This window comes from Nicotiana sylvestris, chromosome 9 (genome assembly GCF_000393655.2).
Source record: "Nicotiana sylvestris chromosome 9, ASM39365v2, whole genome shotgun sequence".
Taxonomy (NCBI): domain Eukaryota; kingdom Viridiplantae; phylum Streptophyta; class Magnoliopsida; order Solanales; family Solanaceae; genus Nicotiana; species Nicotiana sylvestris.
This window is the reverse complement of record NC_091065.1, coordinates 43,152,317-43,172,371: the sequence shown is the minus strand read 5'-3', so window position 1 is coordinate 43,172,371 and position 20,055 is coordinate 43,152,317. Positions and strand designations below refer to the sequence as shown.

Sequence of the window (20,055 nt, the reverse complement as noted above, 5' to 3'; positions counted from 1 at the left end):
TCTATGAATTAATATTTATTGTTATCATTTTCTCTCCTTGCTTTACCAATACATCAGTACTATTACTTGTCTTGATGAACCAATGATTGTGACATGCAATGAGACAACACAACAAACGGACATGGATTCAAAGGAAGATGACATACCTGACGAGATTGTCAAAGAAGTTGAGAACTTTGAGAACAGACCTAAGTCTAACTTGGATGAGACCGAAATTGTCAACTTGGGAGATACAGAAAACGTCAAGGAAACGAGAATCAACATTCACCTATCGCCATCATGACAACGCCATATGCGGAAGCTTGTGAGATTTTAGATGAAATGGAAAGTAGAGCAAATGTTCCTCAAGGTGATCCAAATGTGATTCACCTACATAAAGAATTGCATGATCATGGGCAAGCCATTGCTGAGTTGACTACCACAATGAATCAATTATCCAAGGCTCAACTTCAACAAGTGCAAGGTCCTAAGCAAGTTGATGCAATGGAGGGAGTTAGTATGATGGTAAACAAGAGAAGGCAAAAGGCTCCACAAGTGCAAAACCGTATGAAAATTTTTGTACAAGATGATAGTGGGTTTGATCAAGATGAATCCTACAATGAACAAGAGGAGGAAGTACAATATGTGAAAAACTTCCAATGGCAAAGAAACAACTGTCAAGGCCCGAATCAACAACAACAGCAACCGCAAGGTAATTAAGGGAATTGGAATTCTAGCAAACAAGGTAATTTGAATGGTGATAACAACCAAGGGAATTAGAATAATCAAGGAAATTGAAATGGTCAAAATAACCAAGGTAATTGGAGTGGAAATAGTCAAGGATATTAGGGAGGCAACAACCAAGGGGGATGGAACAATAACCAAGGCAATCGGGGGCTAGGATTTCAAAGGCCCCCGATGTATCAACAACCGAGCAACCTGCCTCCTTATCCTTCCCATGGTCTGAGATCTTCCAATAATGAGATGGGACGAATTGAGAACATGTTCAAACAAATGATAGAGAAGAATGCCGACTCTGATGCCCAACTAGCCTCTTACAACACTTCAATTCACAATTTGGAAGTTCACTTGGGGCAAATCTTGCAAGCTTTAAACACTCATTCTAAGATGGCACTACCAAGTGATACGGAAGTGAACCCAAAGGGTGGGAACAACACGGGACATGCCATGGCTGTGACTATAAGAAGTGGAAAAGGTGGGGATGCAACCACCTCATGTCAAAAGAAAATTTGTGCATGATGAGCAAGTGGTACAAGAAGATGAGATCTCGAAAAATGTGGTGCAAGCAAATGATGAGATGAGAATTGATATTGATGACAATGTGGAGGAGACTCAAGAGGAAGTGAACCCGTCTAGGGAGCACATTGTTGACATACTAGAACCGGTAGTGACAAAGGCTAAGGCACCAATGCCTAGGCCTCATCCTCCATATCCTCAAAGGCTTGCTAAGCAAAATGGCGAGAATCAATTCAAAAAGTTCATTGACATGATGAAGAGTCTATCTATTAATGTACCATTGGTTGAGGCTTTGGAGAAAATGCCTGGTTATGCAAAGTTCATGAAGGACTTGGTGACAAAGAAGAGGTTGATGAATTGTAAAACTATAAAGATGGCTCATCAAGTGAGTGCAATTGTGCATTCAATGGCTCCTACATTTTAAGATCCTGACGCTTTCACAATCCCTTGTACCATTGGAAGTGACGACTTTGCTAAAGCTCTTTGTGATCTTGGGGAAAGTATCAATTTGATGCCCTATTCAGTTTTCAAGACTTTGGTAATTGGGCAAACAAGACCCACATCTATGAGATTACAAATGGCAGATCGTACCATGAAGAGACTGTTGGGTATAATTGATGACATGTTGGTTCGTGTTGATAAATTCATTCTCCCGGTAGATTTTGTTATTCTTGATTGTGAGGTTGATTATGAGGTGCCGATTATTCTTAGGAGACCTTTCCTAGCTACGAGGAAGGCTCTAGCTGATGTTGAAGCCGGAGAACTTACTTTCTGGTTTGGTGATGAGAAAGTGGTGTTCCATGTGTGTAAGTCTATGACGCAACCCAATAGCAACGAGGTGTGCTATTTTATAGTTTTGGTGACCGATGTGATTGTCGATGAAGCAAATGCCATGATGAATAATGATGATACATTGGAGGCCATCTTGCTCAATTGTGATGATAAAGAAATGGAGGGTTACATGGAATGATTGAACGCTTTGCAAGGAATGGAGTCGTACACTTATGAGCCCCAAAAATTGTCCTTGGATGTTGAGAATAGAAACACTCCTCCAACAAAGCCTTCAATTGAGGAGCCTTCCATTTTGGAGTTGAAGCCATTGCCTCCACATCTTTAGTATGAATATCTTGGCCCTTCTTCTACTTTACCGGTTATTCTTTCCTCTTGTTTGACTAACATGCAAGTAGACTCTATATTGGTGGTGCTACAAAAGAGGAAGAAGGCTATTGGATGGACTTTAGCGGATATTCGAGGGATAAGCCCCGCATTTTGCATACACAAGATTAATTTGGAGGAAGGTGCCAAACCATCTATTGAACATCAAAGGAGACTCAATGAAGCCATTCAAAAGGTTGTCAAAAAGGAGGTCATCAAGTGGTTAGATGCCGGGTTTGTGTACCCCATTTTCGATAGTTCTTGGACTTCTCCGGTTCAATGTGTCCTAAAGAAAGGGGCTCAACCGTGGTCACCATTGACAAGAATTAGTTGCTTCCTACAAGAATGGTGATCGGGTGGAGAGTGTGTATGGACTATTGCAAGCTCAACAAAGTCACAAGGAAGAATCATTTCCCACTTCCCTTCCTAGATCAACCGCCCGTGTTTTCTATTGTTTCCTTGATAGTTATTTTGGCTACAATCAAATTCTTATTGCTCCGAAGGATCAAGAGAAAACTACTTTCACATGTCCTTATGGTACTTTCGCATTCTCGCGGATGCCATTTGGGTTGTGCAATGCACTGGCAACTTTTCAAAGGTGTATGATGAATATCTTCACGGACATGGTGGAGGATTTCCTTGACGTCTTCATGGATGATTTTTCGGTGCTCGGGAATTCTTTTAGTGATTGCTTAGCAAACTTGGACAAAGTATTGGGTATTGACTTCGTGGGTCCTTTCATAAGTTCTTGTGGAAATGCCTACATCTTGGTCGTGGTTGATTATGTGTCCAAATGGGTTGAGGCTGTTGCTTGCCTAATAATGAAGCGAGAAGTGTAGTGGCATTTTTGAAGAAGAATATCTTTACAATATTTAGTACTCTAAGGGTTAACATAAGTGATGGGGGATCGCATTTTTGTAACAAAGCTTTCGATACATTACTCACCAAGTATGGTGTCACTCATAACGTCACGACCCCCTATAATTCTCAAGTAAGTGGTCAAGTGGAAGTCTCCAACCGGTAGATAAAGAGTATTTTGTCAAAAATAGTGAATGTCAACCGGATGAATTGGTCAAAGAAACTTGATGATGCTTTATGGGCTTATAGGATGACTTACAAAATACTGAATGGAATGTCTCCATACCGGTTGGTATTTGGAAAAGCTTGTCATATTCCAGTGGAACTTGAGCACAAAGCCATGTGGGCTTTAAAGAAGTTGAATCTTGAGTGGGATGTCGCCGCCAACTTAAGGGTGGCACAATTGAATGAGCTAGATGAGTTCCGGTACCATTCATACACAAGTTCATCTTTATACAAGGAGAAGATGAAGTGCCTCCATGACAAAGAGATTTGGAACAAGGAGTTTAAAGAAGGTGATGTTGTGTTATTGTTTAATTCTCGGTTATGGATGTTTCCGGGAAAGTTGAAGTCTAAATGGAGTGGCCCGTTTAAGGTTGTAGGTTGACAACCTTTGGTGCATTGGAATTGAAAAATAAAAATGATGAGGTATTTAGAGTCAATGGTCATCGGGTGAAGCACTATCTGGGAAAGGTTGATGATGGCCATGTTGTGCCGGATCTTCATTTCAAGTGATGATGGTAATCTGCATCGTGCCGCGATGTTAAATCGGGCGCTTCTTGGGAGGCAAACCACGTGTCTTTTTCTTTTTCTTCTTCTTTAGATAGGTCTCATTTTGTGCTAACTGATTTTGAAGTATGTTGCAGGAATGACTGTGCTTTGCAGGAACTCTGCCCAGAAAAATTGGCTAACTGTCGAAAAAGTGTGGACCACACAATTTGGAATGCCACAGCAGAAGAGGAACTGCGGCCGCACAACTGGAAAGCCAAAATTGCACACTCTTTGAAGTTTTCATGTCAGAGAAATGGCCAAAGTGCGGCCGTACAAGGAAATGTGCGGTACCCACCAAATTCTGCGGCCGCACTCAAAAATGTGCGGACCACAGATCTTCTAAAGGAAAGTGTACATCAGGTAACAAGGTGCAGATCACACGTAAAATTTTGCAGCCGCACTCGTTTCTTGAACCTTTGGCAAATCGTGTTAAGTATAAATAGTAGCCTTCCCTCTACTATTGAAACTTTACATTCTTCGAAAATTAACACAAATGCTAACACAACACAGTTAACTGATTCATGCATCTAACACTCATTTCATCATCTTTGATTCTTCCTTAGTATCACTACATCACTGGTATGTTCAATTTATCTTTAACATTTTACAATTTTCTTAATTTTGTTCATAATTAATTTAGTTATTTTTAGTCCCAATGTCAAATTCATCATCATGTGAGCTGTAATTGGTGTTGGGTAACTTCCTATTTGCTATTTGAGGGATGGGTACACTGTTTATCATGATTACTTGCTCCTACCATGTCAAATTTGTGTGCAAAAATTAGAAACCCTAAGTTTACTACATTTGTTTTTGAATTGTGCAGCCGCACAAGGAATTGTGCGGTCTGCAGACTGATAGGCTAGGGCATTTGGTTTGAAATGATTGTGTGGACCGCACTTGAAAATATGCGTTTCGCAGAAATTCAACCACGACCGCAGAAAAGTGGGTGCGGTCGTAGATCAAGCAATTCTCTATCTTCAGAGAGTTGACATTTTTGAAGTTCCAATGTGAGACCGCACTCAACATTGTGCGGACCGCATTTCAATTGTGTCATCACACTCAGAATTGTGCGGACCGCAGAATCATCAATGCAGCCTCACTTCCAAGTTATATGGTCCGCACAAACCCATCTGCAACCACACTAAAAAATGTGCGGACCGCACTTCCCCCATCCTGCATATTGTTTTGTTCTGCAACTGTCTGATATTCTGAACTTGAATAACTGATTCCTAGTGCTATGTATTGTAGACAATGGTTAGATCTTGTGGACACGGTGATATATCCAAAGGGATGGGTAAGACCTCTCGAGGCTGAGGCAGGGGTACCACACCACTCTTTATGCCAAGAGTAATAGCAAAAAAGACAATAGTCAGGAGAGCCCCGGACCCTACTAATCCAGTTCATATGTCTCGTCTAGGGAAGCATGAGAGGGCAACTCTGTGCAAGAGCAGCCTGATGCACAGTCATAGCCAAGGCAGCTTCAGTGGAAGTTTTAGCTCTAAGATGAGCCTTCCACCATAGGAAGCACTTCTGAGGGTTCAGAAGATGAAAGTCAGGGTTCAGATCCCTCATCTACTCATGCCCCCGATGCACCAGTTACAGTTGATGATGATGATGCTATTCCAGATGACGGTCGAGGGGGTGATACCAGAGTTGTCTTCCTTGAGAGGTCGAAGAAGAAGGAGGTTTGGGAAGATAAATATGTGAGCTTAAATGCATTCAACAGGTTTCGAGAGTGATGGCCTCAGAGATTGCTCACACTTGAGCGTCAGTTTGTTCTAAAAGACTTGGATAGATACAACCCGAATGTGGCAAGACAGTTCTAGGAGAGAAAATGGTGGATATGGGTCACTAAAAGTGTGGTGGATGCCAAGGAGCACTTGGTCAGAGAATTTTATGCCAATGTGGCGCATTTCAAGAAGGGGACCAAGGTCATAAAAGTGAGGAACTTGAAAGTAAGATTTGGTAAGATTTGATCAGACCTCCCTGAACACTTATTTGGGCCTCGAGGATATGGAACCGGTGTAGTATTTGGAGAAGTTTTCACTAGGTGATATTGCCCTTGGCAAACTAAGATTTTGGCAGCTCTAGGACCACCACCACCATAGATCATAGCAGGGGTTCCCATTTAGCGGAACACCCTCAACTTGGAAGCAAAAGGGTGGCAGACCTTTATGTGCAGTCGAATAGATCCATGCTAGAACGAAAACAATCTCCCAATCCCTAGTGCAGTTCTCTATTTGGCAGGCAGGGTGACAGCTCCTACCCGTATCCCAACACTATCATGGAGTATCTTACGGATGCGGGGGTGGAATCAAAGAGCTTTGATACAAAGGTTCGGGTGAAGAAGCCTTTCACATGGTACTCTTTGAAGGACCCGAGGAACCCGAAGAACAAGGGTAAGGTGACTACTACCTGACCTTCCACCGATACAACTACCATGCCTCCACCTCTATCTTTAGGGACATCAGCATCGGTTCCTTCCTCTTCTACTTATCCACTTTCTGTGCTACGAGTCTCCCAGACACTAGCGAGTCTCAACAACTAGATGCAGACTGCTTCTGCAAAGATGTCTGATCTATCCAGTGGTGTTGCAGCCCAGACCTCTACTCTAGCACCCCACATTCCTCCAACAGTGGAGGACAATTTGAAGAAGATTCTAGAGAACTAGAAGACCATCATGGACACCTTGGTGGCACATAGAGCATCAATTGAGGAGCTTGGGAAGCAGGTGAAGAAAATGAGGAAATCCCAGGCTTCGAAGAAATCAGTTGACAGGTTGAGACGAGAGATGACCAAGATAGTAGCCGCTGGGGATCTTCCATTTGACTTGCTGATAGAGACAACTCCAACAACACTAGCAGACCCAGCAACACTATCAGCACCAGTGGCACCAGCTGGCCACTCTGAGGAGCCAGACCTCGCTACCCACACTGCTGAGGTGGTGCTACAGATGATCACCAACCCAGCTACTCCCCGAGCAGAGAATTATATGATACATGTCATGCCCCAAACCTGGGGAGGCATGACTGGCACCCGATACCGTGCTAGGCCGAGCGAATCACTCTGTAACTAATTCATTTCTTTTATAACTATCATGGCCAACATGACCACAACTCATAATATGAATTTGTAAGTGGAAAATAATGTATTACTGAACTAGTTTTCTTAAAACATGAATATATATGGGCCGTCAAGGCCTCTGACATACTGTACAAACTGAACCTCTGTCTACAAAGCCTCTAAGATTATTTGATATCAAATGGGACAGGGTACCGGCCTACCCATAAGTTTGTAAAAAAAACTCTGACACGATGACTCATAAACTCAGCTGCACTCCGAATGAGGTAGAGTCTTACCGATCCTTGGCTGAATGCAAACCTCGTCTACTATGAGGGATCGTTAAACTGATTATCTATACCTGTAAGTTTGGATGACTCTGTAAATCATGAAATACTTATAGTGTCATGCATATGCATATGAATCTCATGTAATGCATAGGTCTGTACATACATAATATCATAAAGCCTCTGAGGGCATCCCATCATATCATCTCAGCCACTGCGGGCAAAATCATCATCGTATACCAGCTTATCAGGTGGTGGTGCATATATAATGACATAACCTTTCCCATATCCCATATACGTATCTATATATGCATATATAATGCCATAACATCATCACACCTCTGAGGGCATCCCATCATATCATCTCGGCCACTGTGAGCAAATCATCAACATATACCAGCTGATTAGGTGGTGGTGCGTATATAATACCATAATCTTTTCCCATATCCCATATATATATATATACATATATACGCGTATATAATGTCATCTGGTCATGGGTCAGTGTAGATGAATGCAATGCATGAAATGCATAAGAAATACATTAATACGATTTTCTCAGAATGCCATAAAACTTAATATGCCTTTCGAATAAAATTTATCAAATACATATTTTTTTCTGAGACCCATGAACATATGATATAATAATAATTCACATGGGGAATCAAGAATATGGACACCCCTAGTACTTCTATAAATAGAGTGATTTATCAAAATTGTGCATTTGCCCGTGATATATAGATCATGCCAATATAAATACTATATCAAAACGTATCTAACGGTATCAAGGTTGTTTTATCAACTTTATTACAATATTTACTGAATTTTACGTATTTTATGAATACTTCTTGGTTCAGTTTACACAATTACTTATCAAGGATTTGATGCAATCATGCATAGAGTAAATCACGTGTATGGCTTAGAGCTGGCATGGAGGTAATAAATTTCTATTTTTATTATTTTGCTAACAACGGGATATGAACAATGTATGATATATTTTTGATAGTCTCAATCGATAAGAGGTATTTAATTCAAGTTAGTATACTCCCTTTGTCTCATATTAACAGTCGTGGTCATTAAAAGTAGTGTCTCAAATCCTCTGTAGAAAAGTAAAGGATGTAACATCCTTCCTCCTTTAAAAACATTCGTCTTCGAATGTTAACTCTTTGAGTTTTTTTGCTAGGGTCTTCTCTGTATAGTAAACTAAAACCAAACCTCTACCTAAGCTCTAGACTATTTACAATCTTTTGTACTTGAGTATCTCGTATCTTTTTCACTTTTACCTTACTTATCCTACATCGTATTTTCTGTTTCTTCCATAACATCCCTTTCACATAAGTAGAAATTACATTTACGCCTTAAAGCTCTATTGTGATAGCACCTCTAGTGCATACAAAATCTGGTGAAAGTTTCATACTGACTTTTTACAACTAAGCTCTATGGCACGATCTAGAAACAAAAGAAGGGTAACATTTCCTAAATGCCTTATAGCCTCTCAATTATAAATGTGGCGCGCAATATACCCATAAGTGAGACTCTACTAGGCACGATTTTGTAGACTCCCTAGGACATAACTGCTCTGATACCACTTTGTCACGCCCCAAACCTGGGGAGGCGTGGCTGGCACCTGGTACCGTACTGGCCCGAGTGAACCACTCTGTAACTCATTCATTTCTTTTATAACTATCATGGGCTAGTATGGCCACAACTCATAATATAAAATTGTAAGTGGAAAATATTGTATTACTGAACTATTTTTCTTAAAACATGGATATATATGGGTCGTCAAGGCCTCTGACATACTGTACAAACTGAACCTCTGTCTACAAAGCCTCTAAGATTATTTGATACTAAATGGTATAGGGTACCGGCCTACCCATAAGTTTGTAGAAAAAACTCTGACACGATGACTCATAGACTCAGCTGCACTCTGAATAAGGTAGAGTCTTACCGATCCTTCGCTGCATGCAAACCTCGTCTACTTTGAGGGATCGTCAAACTGATTATCTATACCTGTAAGTCTGGATGACTCTGTAAATCATGAAATACTTATAGTGTCATGCATATGCGTATGAATGTCATGTAATGTATAGGTCTGTACATACATAACATCATAAAGCCTGTGAGGGCATCACATAATATCATCTCAGCCACTGTGGGCAAAATCATCATCGTATACTAGCTGATCATGTGGTGGTGCGTATATAACACCATAACCTTTCCCATATCCCATATATATATATATATATACGCGTATATATATACGTGTATATAACTCCATGACATCATCATACCTCTGAGGGCATCCCGTTATATCATCTCGGCCACTGTGAGCAAATGATCAACGCATACCAGTTGATCAGGTGGTGGTGCGTATATAACGCTGTAACCTTTTCTCATATCCCATATACATATATATACATATATAAGCGTATATAATGCCATCTGGTCATGAGTCAGTGTAAATGAATGCAATGCATAAGAAATACGTTAATAAGATTTTCTCATAATGCCATAAAACTCAATATGTCTTTCGGATAAAATTTATCAAATACATATTTTTTTCTGAGACCCATGAACATATGATATAATAATAATTCACATGGGGAATCAAGAATACAGACACCCCTAGTACTTCTATGAATAGAGTAATTTATGGAAATTGTGCATTTGCCGGTGACGTATAGATCATGCCAAAAGAAAGAAGAGATAGCCTTAACATACCTGATCCGATTCTATGGGGTGATTTCCATGTCTTGTTGTTTCTTAGACAATTCGAAAGGCCATCCCAATACATATTGGGAATTTAGTAACTTTTATGTACATGTAGGGACATATATTTTAAGGATAAGAGGAGTTCGAAAAGTTTGGAATTTTTTTTGGTTCATAGAAAATCAGCTAGATCAGTAACACGTGAATGATGAATAAGAGTAACACAAATGCTAAAAGAAATAGTAAAATATCAAAGTAAAGCTCTGATTTGTTAATATATGAGACACTAGATTGAATCCAATCTCTAAAAATAGTTTAGATTTATCTATATCTCAACTTTTACATTTTGAGAGTGATTTAATATTGCATTTAATCTTAAACTGTCACAATCCGGATTGTTTACCCTCGGGAGTCGTGATGGTGTCTACTATTGAAAGCTAGGCAAGCCAACTATTTGAACAAATTACCTTTTTCCCATTTTAATCATTTAACAATTATGACACAATAGCTTATAGACAACAGAATTTAAATAAGCGGAAGAAACAATAAAACCATTTAAATATATCCAATACAACTTCTTAAACAAAGACTACAGAACTGGTGTCACAGATTAACAGACGGTCTAGGAATACTACAAACAAGGTCCGAAAAGTAAATGCAACACTATTTCTGAATTACATAAAAGAAACAGGAAGGGATGATAGAGGGAGACGCTAGGGCATGCGGACGCCTACAGGACTACCTTGGATCTCCGTATGGACTGAAGGCAGCCACCCAAAGCTAAGGTCCAAAAGCTACTGCATCGGGATCTACACACGCTGCAGAGTTTAGTATCAGCACAACCGACCTCATGTGCTGGTAAGTGCCTAGCCTAACCTCGGCAAAGTAGTGACGAGGCTAGGACTAGACTACCAAATAAACCTGTGCAGTTAAATCATATACAACAGAAAATAGAAACATGAATGTACAATGAAGGATGGAAGGAGGAAACATGCTGCGGGGAAACATCAATTAAAAATAGAAAGACAACAAGTAAATACGAGGAACATCATATCTCAATTATCAACAAGAATATGAAATCAAACAAGTACATGGCATCACCCTTCGTACTTTTACTCTCGTCCTCACCATAAGAATCAATATATACTATATGGCATCACCTTTCGTGCTTTTACTCTCATCCTCACCATAAAATCAATATAATCGGCACAGAATTGTACATCGTGAGACACGACATCACCCTTCGTGCTTTACACTATTCCTTACAAAATCATACATGGCATCACCCTTCGTGCTTTAACACTCTCTCACTAAAACGATACACGGCATCACCCTTTGTGCTTTTACTCTCATCCTCACCCAAACAACAATCACAAGCAATTGGGAAAGGAAATAAATGAAATTATAATAAAATCCCGGCAAGGGAACAATAGTTCAACAATCAAATCCCGTTAAGGGAACAATATAAAAAACATCAACATCCCGACAAGGGAGGTAGCATATAATAATTCTCTTCTCTTTTTCACTTTTTCTTCGCAACTCACTTCACAACTTGAGCCAATGCTCTATAAGGTTCAATTGCCAATTATACTTCCATATTTCATTATACAACTTGAGCCAAGCTCCTCAATGTTCAAATATCACTGTTACCTCCACGGATATGCCCAACAATAGAAATCATCACAAAGGGCATGAACAATACAAACGAAGTCATAATAATTATAATATAAGACCCACGGGCATGTTTGGCACCAACATATAGCTACTCGTCACCATGCCTATATGTCGTACTCAACAAATAGCACATAGAAAATAGGACACAACTTCTAATCCCTTAAGCTAAGGTTAGACCAAACACCTACCTCAAAGCCACGAACATAATTAAGCCTCAACTACCGCTTTACCTCTTGATTCCACCACCAACTCGCTTTTATCTAGCCACAAATTACTTAACGATATCAATAAATGCTAAATGAATCAATTCTAATGCATGAAAATAGGTTTTATGAAGATTTCCTCAAAAAGTCAAAAATCGACCCCGGGTCTGCTTGGTCCAAACCCGAAATTCGAACCAAAACCCAATTACCCATTCACCCCCGAGCCCGGATATATAATTGATTTTGGAATCTGACCTCAATTTGAGGTCTAAATCCCCAATTTTCAATATTCTTAGGTTTTACACAAAATTTCCAATTTCACCATGAAAACCCTAGATTGTAGGATGAAATTTTATTAAAAGAAGTTAAGGAGTGAAAGAAATAAGTTAGAAATCACTTACGAATGTTTTGGAGAAGAAAGAGTGTTTGGAAAATCGCCTCCTATGTTTTTAGGGTTTTGAAAATTGAAAAATAACTGAAAGTCTCGTTTAAATATACCCCTCTGAGACCCTCTCCGCGGACTGCACAAAAAGGACTGCGGCCGCGGAGCTCCACCGCGGAGAATGTTGACTGTTGTGACATGATTTAGTATTTTGGCCATAACTTTCTCTACATATGTCCAAATTGTGATTTCTTTACCTTTTTGGCTACAACCTTTGATTTTGAATCATTTCAAAATTCCTTGTAGATCAAAAGATATAGGCTCCCCAAGTCAGACTAGTGAACCTGCGGATTCTTCTTCACTGCAGAACGTACAAAATCGAGTGCGACCGCAAAGTCCCTCCAACACGGACATCACACAAATCCTTTGCGGCCGCAAAGTCCCCTCCGTGGTAGCACAAAATCGTTGTAGACACCACTGGCGGGTTCAGAGATCTGCATCTCAACATCTATGTTTTAAGCCTAAAACATCCTGGAACCTACCCGAAACTCACCCGAGCCCTAGGGACTTCAAACCAGACGTTCATGCTAACTCAAAACCATCAAATGGACCTACTCATGCAATCACATCATCAAAATAACATGTAAAACCATGAATTAAACCTCAAAACTCAACATTCTCATCAAGAACACTCAAAGTTCATAACTCTTCAACTGAAAGTCCAACTCACATCAAATAAACTCCGTTTTTTCCCACCAAATTTCACAGTTATCTTTTATATACTATAACAAGTTTGTTCCGGTCTCCGAAACCAATATACGGGCCCGATACCAATGGTTTAAAACATTAATTCTTTTCTTCATTTCTTAGATAATTCAGTAAAACAATTTCTTTTAAAAATTGATTTCTAAGGCTTGGAACCTCGGAATTCATTTCCGGGAATATGCCCAAGTCCCATATTTTACTGCGGACCTCCCAGGATTGTCGGAACACGGATCCGGGTCCGTTTGCTCAAAATATTGACCAAAGTCAACCATAATTAAATTTAAACTCTAGAAATTTCTACTTCTCATATTTCCACATAGAAGGCTTTCCGGATATAGGTCCGGACTTTGCACGCAAGTCGAGATGAGGTAAAAAGAGAGGTTTTAAGGCCTTGGGACACTGAATTTACTTGCAACACAAGTGATAACCCCGTTCGTCCTCAAAAGGACATAAGAAGGAAGTACCTGAGTCGGGAAAAATATGGGGATAATGGCTCTGCATATCGGACTCGGAATCCAAGGTTGATGCCTCAGCAGGCTGACCTCTACACTGAACACAAACAGAAGGGAAACTCTTTTGATCTCAACTGACAAACCTGTCGGTCTAGAATAGCTACCGGCTCCTCCTCATATGACAAGTCCTTGTCCAATTGGACAGTGCTGAAGTCCAACACGTAGGATGGATCGCCGTGATACTTCCGAAGCATGGACACATGAAACACTGGATGCACGGCTGATAAGCTCGGCGGCAACGCAAGACTGTAAGCCACCTCTCCCACTCGATCTAGAATCTCAAACGGGCCAATGAACCTAGGGCTAAGCTTTCCCTTCATCCCAAATCTCATCACGACCTTCATAGGTGACACCCGAAGCAATACCCGCTCACCGACCATGAATTTTTCCAAATCAAGAGCCTTGCGGTTGGCATAACTCTTTTGCCTGGATTGAGCTGTACGAAGCCTATCCTGAATGATCGACCTTGTCCAAGGCATCCTGCACCAAATCCGTACCCAACAACCGAGCCTCCACCGGCTCAAACCATCCAACCGGCGACCGATTCTGCCTACCATACAATGCCTCATAAGGAGCCATTTGTATACTTAACTGGTAGCTGTTGTTGCAGGCAAACTCCGCTAAAGGCAAAACTGATCCCACGAGCCTCCAAAGTCAATTACACAAGCTCAGAGCATATCCTCCAAAAGCTAAATAATGTGTTCGGACTGCCCGTCCGTCTGAGGATGAAATGTTGTGCTCAAATCAACCCGCGTGCCCAAATCACGCTGAACTGCTCTCCAAAAATATGAGGTAAACTGCGTACCTCGATCCGAAATGATAGACACGGGCACACCATGAAGACGAACAATCTCCCGGATATAGATCTCAGCTAACCTCTCAGAAGAATAAGAGACTGCCACAAGAATGAAATGCGCTGACTTGGTCATCCTATCAACAATAACCCATACTGCATCGAAATTCCTCTGCGTTAGTGGGAGTCCAACAACGAAGTCCATAGTGATACGCTTCCACTTCCACTCAAGAATATCAATCTTCTGGAACAAACCACCAGGCCTCTGATGCTCGTACTTAACCTACTAACAATTCAAACACCGAGCCACATACGCAACAATGTCCTTCTTTATCCTCCTTCACCAATAATGCCGCCGAAAATTCTGATACATCTTTGCGGCACACAGATGAATAGAGTATCGGGAACTATGGGCCTCCTCTAAAATCAACTCCAGGAGACCATCCACATTAGGCACACAAACTCGACCCTGCAGCCTCAAAACTTCATCATCTCCTAAGGTAACCTGCTTGGGACCTCTGTGCTGCACCGTGTCCCTAAGGACACACAAATGAGGATCATCATACTGTCGATCTCGGATATGCTCCAATAATGAAGAACGAGCGACTATGCAAGCTAACACACAGCTGGGCTCAGAAACATCTAACATCATGAACTGATTGGCTAGAGCCTGAACATCCAAAGCAAGTGGTCTTTCATCGACTGGATTATATGTGAGACTGCCCATACTGGCTGAGTTCCTACTCAAAGCATCGGCCACCACGTTGGCCTTTCCCAGATGATATAAGATGGTGATATTATAGTCCTTTAATAGCTCTAACCACCTTCTCTGCCTCAAATTTAGCTCCTTCTGCTTGAACAAATACTGTAGACTCTTGTGATCTATGAACACCTCACATGCCATGCCATACAAATAATGCCTCCAAATCTTCAACGCGTGAACAATGGCTGCTAACTCCAAATCATGAACTGGATAGTTCTTCTCATGAATCGTCAACTGTCATGAATCATAGGCAATGACATTGTCATCCTGTATCAACACCGCACCAAGTCCAATATGAGATACATCACAATAAACTGTATAAGGCCATGAACCTGTAGGCAAAACCAACACCGGCGTCGTAGTCAAAGTTGTCTTGAGCTTATGAAAGCTCACCTCACACTCGTCCGACCATCTGAACTAGGCACCCTTCTGGGTCAACTTGGTCATTAGGGCTGCAATAGATGAAAACCCCTCCACAAACCGACGATAATAGCCTGGAAATCCCAAGAAACTCCGGATCTATGTAGTTGATGTGGGTCTAGGCCAGTCCTTGACTGCCTCTATCTTCTTTGGATCTACCTGAATACCCTCCGCTGAAACAACATGACCCAAGAAAGAAACTGAACTCAACCAGAACTCACACTTCGAAAACTTAGCATACAACTGACTATCTCTCAAAGTCTGAATAACCACTCTCAGATACTGCTCGTGCTCCTCCCAACTGCGGGAATAGATCAAAATATCGTCAATGAAGACTATCACGAATGAATCCAAGTAAGGCCTGAACACTCGGTTCATCAAATCCATGAAAGTTGCTGGGGGCATTTGTCAACCCGAATGACATCACCAAGAATTTATAATGCCCGTACCGAGTGCGGAAAACTGTCTTAGGGACATCAGATACCCTAATCCTCAACTAATGGTAGCCAGATCTCAAGTCAATCTTGGAAAACACTTTGGCACCCTGAAGCTGATCAAACAAATCACCAATCCTCGGCAATGGATACTTATTCTTGATTGTAACCTTGTTCAATTGCCGATAATCTATACACATTGTCATCGATCCGTCCTTCTTCTTAAATACAACACCGGCTCACCCCAAGGCGAGACACTAGGTCTAATGAAGCCCTTTTCAAGCAAGTCTTGCAACTGCTCCTTCGACTCTTTCAACTCAAGCGGGGCCATACGAGCGGAATAGAAATGGGCTGAGTGCCCGGAGCCAAATCAATGCAGAAGTCAATATCCCTATTGGGTGGAATACCCGGTAGGTCTGAAGGAAATACCTCAGGAAACTTACGAACAATAGGCATAGAATTAGTAGAAGGAACCTCGGCACTAGAATCACGAACATATGCCAAATAGGCCAAACACCCATTCTCAACCATACACCGAGTCTTCATATATGAGATCAATACGAGCCTTCACAATCTTGGCATGACAGTCCAAGATAGCGTGGTAAGGTGATAACTAGTCCATCCCTAATATGACATCAAAATCAACCATATCCAGAAGTAACAAATCTATACGAGTCTCAAGACCCCCAATCACAACTATACACGAATGATGGACTCGATTTACCTTAATAGAATCACCCACCAGTGTAGACACATATACAGGGGCACTCAAGGAATCACTAGGCATGACCAGATACGGTGTAAAATAAAATGACACATAGGACTATGTAGACCCTGGATCAAATAGAACTGAAGCATCTCTACTACAAACTAGAACAGTACCTGTGATAGCTGCATCGGAAGCCTCAGCCTCAGACCTGCCTGGAAGAGCATAACATCAGGGTTGAGCCCCACCACCCTGAACTACATATCTAGGATGGCCTGCTGCTGGCTGGCCTCCACTTCTAGCTTCCTGACCTCGACCTCTAATACCTCTACCTCCACCTCTAGCACCTCTACCTCCACCTTTAGCTGGTTGAACGGGCTGTGAAACACTCGGTGCCTGAACCATGGCACGGGAACCTAGAGGCTGAGAGTTGCTCGATGCTCGAGGACAAAATCTAGCAATGTGACTCGTATCACCACAAGTATAACAAGCCCTTGGCTACTAAGACTGCAAAACCTGACGACCTGAATGACCACCCCGAAAACTCTGGAGCGGTGGTGCACTGATAGGAGCTGGGGGTGCACTATAGGACTGCTGATCAAAATACCGCATATGAGAACCACGACCACCTGAAGCACCGTGAGAAACTTGAAGTGTTGACTGAAAAGGCCAAGGAGAATGGCCTCTACCATACGAATCCCTGCCTCTAGATGAGGTACCACTAAATCTGCCTGAATGACGAGGCCTCTTGTCAGACCCTTGACCACCTCCCTGCGATAGAACAATCTCAACTCTCCTAGCCACATTGGCCGCCTCCTGAAAAGAAATCTCACTCCCTGTCTCCTTAGCCATCTGAAGTCGAATAGGCTTAATAAGTCCCTCAATGAACCTCCTCACCCTCTCTCTCTCTCTCTCTCTCTCTCTCTCTCAGTGGGAAGTATGATAAGAGCATGACGGGCCAAGTCGATGAATCTGGTCTTGTACTGAGTAACAGTCATAAAACCCTATTGGAGATGCTCAAACTGCCTCCGATAGATCTCTCTCTGAGTGATACGGAGAAACTTCTCCAAAAATAGCTAAGTAAACTGCTCCTAAGTCAAAACTGGTGATCCGGCTGGTCTAGCCAAACAATAATCACTCCACCAAGTCTTGGCGGATCTAGACAAGCAGAAAGTATCAAAGTCGGCCCCATTGGTCTCCACTATCCCTATGTTCCTGAGAACCTCATGACAGCTATTTAGAAAATCCTGGGGAAGCTCAGAAGATGCACCGCTAAAAGTAGTAGTGAAGAGCTTGGTGAACCTGTCCAACCTCCACAACGCATCGACAGACATAGCTGCTCCATCACCAGTCTGAGCTACCACACCCGGCGGAACTGCTCCAACTAGCTGAGCGGCTAGAGTCTGAAACTGGGGAGCCACCTGCTACGGAGTGCGAGTAGCAGGAGTCTGGGCTCCTCCTCCATCATGAGAGACGACTGGTGCTACAGGAAGCAAGCCTGCCCGGGTGACACTCTCCATAAGGCCCACTAGACGAACCAGAGCATCTTGGAGTACTAGGTAGAAATGAACCCCTCTAGGACTTGAGCTAGGCCCACCGAAACCGCCTGGGCTGGAACCTCATCACCAAAGTCAACCTGAGGCTCTGCCGCTGGTGCTGCTACTCTAGGATGAGCTCTACCCCTACCTCAGCCTCTAGCTCGACCTCGGCCTCTACCCCTCGTGGGAGCTGCTGCTAGGGGTTCAGGATGCTGATCGGTGGATGAGGAAACACTTGTTCTCGCCATCAGCAAAAGAACAAAGTATAAGTCCAATTAGTATTGAGAAACGAAACCGCACGATAGGAAAGAATAGATGTGAAATTTTTCATAACTCTGTAGCCTATAAGGGATAAATAACGACGTCTTCGTACCGATCCCTCAAGCTTTACTAAGCTTGTCTGTGGATTGTGAGACCTATGTAATCTAGAACTCTGATACCAACTTGTCACGATCTGGATTTCCCACCATCGGGAGTCATGATGGCGCCTACTAATGAAAGCTAGGCAAGCCAGCTGTTTGAACAAATTACCTTTTTCCATTTTAATCCTTTAACAATTATGAAACAACAACTTATAGATAGCGAAATTTAAACAAGTGGAAGAAACAATAAAACTATTTAAATATATCCAATACAACTTCTTAAACAAAGACTACCCAGAACTGGTGTCACAGCTTCACAGACGGTCTAGGAATACTACAAACAAGGTCCGAAAAGTAAATGCAACACTATTTCTGAATTACATAAATGAAACAAGGAGGAAGGATAGAGGGAGACGCCAGGGCCTGCTGATGCCTGTAGGACTACCTTGGATCTCCGTATGGACTGAAGGCAGCCACCCAAAGCTAGGTCCAAAAGCTATTGCGACGGGATCTGCACACAGTGCAGAGTGTAGTATCAGCACAACCGACCCCATATACTGGTAAGTGCCTAGCCTAACCTCAGCGAAGTAGTAATGAGGCTAGGACCAAACTACCAAATAAACATGTGCAGTTAAATCATATACAACAGAAAATAGAAACAGAAATGTACAGTGAAGGATGGGAGGGGGAAACATGCTGCGGGGAAACATCAATTAAAAATACAAAGACAACAAGTAAATACGAGGAACACCATATCTCAATTATCAACAAGAATCAGAAATCAAACAAGTGCACGACATCACCCTTCGTGCTTTTACTCTCATCTTTACCATAAGAATCAATATATACTGCATGGCATCACCGTTCGTGCTTTTACTCTCATCCTCACCATAAAGTCAATATAATCGGCACAGAATTGTACATCGTGCGGCACGACATCACCCTTCGTGCTTTACATTCTTCCTCACAAAAGAATACACAGGATCACCCTTCGTGCTTTAACACTCTCTCACCAAAACAATACACGGCATCACCCTTCGTACTTTTACTCTCATCCTCACCCAAGGACCAATCACAAGCAATAGGGCAAGGAAATAAATGAAATTACAATAAAATCCCGTCAAGGGAACAATAGTTCAACAATCAAATCCCGGCAAGGGAACAATATAAAAAACATCAACATCCCGGCAAGGGAGATAACATATAATAATTCTCTTCTCTTTTTCACTTTTTCTTCGCAACTCACTTCACAACTTGAGCCAATGCTCTATAAGGTTTAATTACCAATTATACTTCCACATTTCATTATACAACTTGAGCCAAGCTCCTCAATGTTCAAATATCACTGTTATCTCCACGGATTTGCCCAACAATAGAAATCATCACAAAGGGCATGAATAATACAAACGAAGTCATAACAATCA

At 41.8% G+C, this 20,055-nt stretch overlaps 1 protein-coding gene across 1 annotated transcript; it reads left to right on the top strand.

Annotated features, from left to right (window-relative positions):
- Positions 1 to 1,297: 1,297 nt before the first annotated feature.
- On the top strand, positions 1,298 to 2,206 carry LOC138877504 (uncharacterized). Its single transcript, XM_070157117.1, has 2 exons — positions 1,298 to 1,595; positions 1,662 to 2,206. Exons 1-2 carry the CDS (start codon positions 1,298 to 1,300, stop codon positions 2,204 to 2,206), a joined length of 843 nt encoding a protein of 280 aa, XP_070013218.1.
- Positions 2,207 to 20,055: the final 17,849 nt, after the last annotated feature.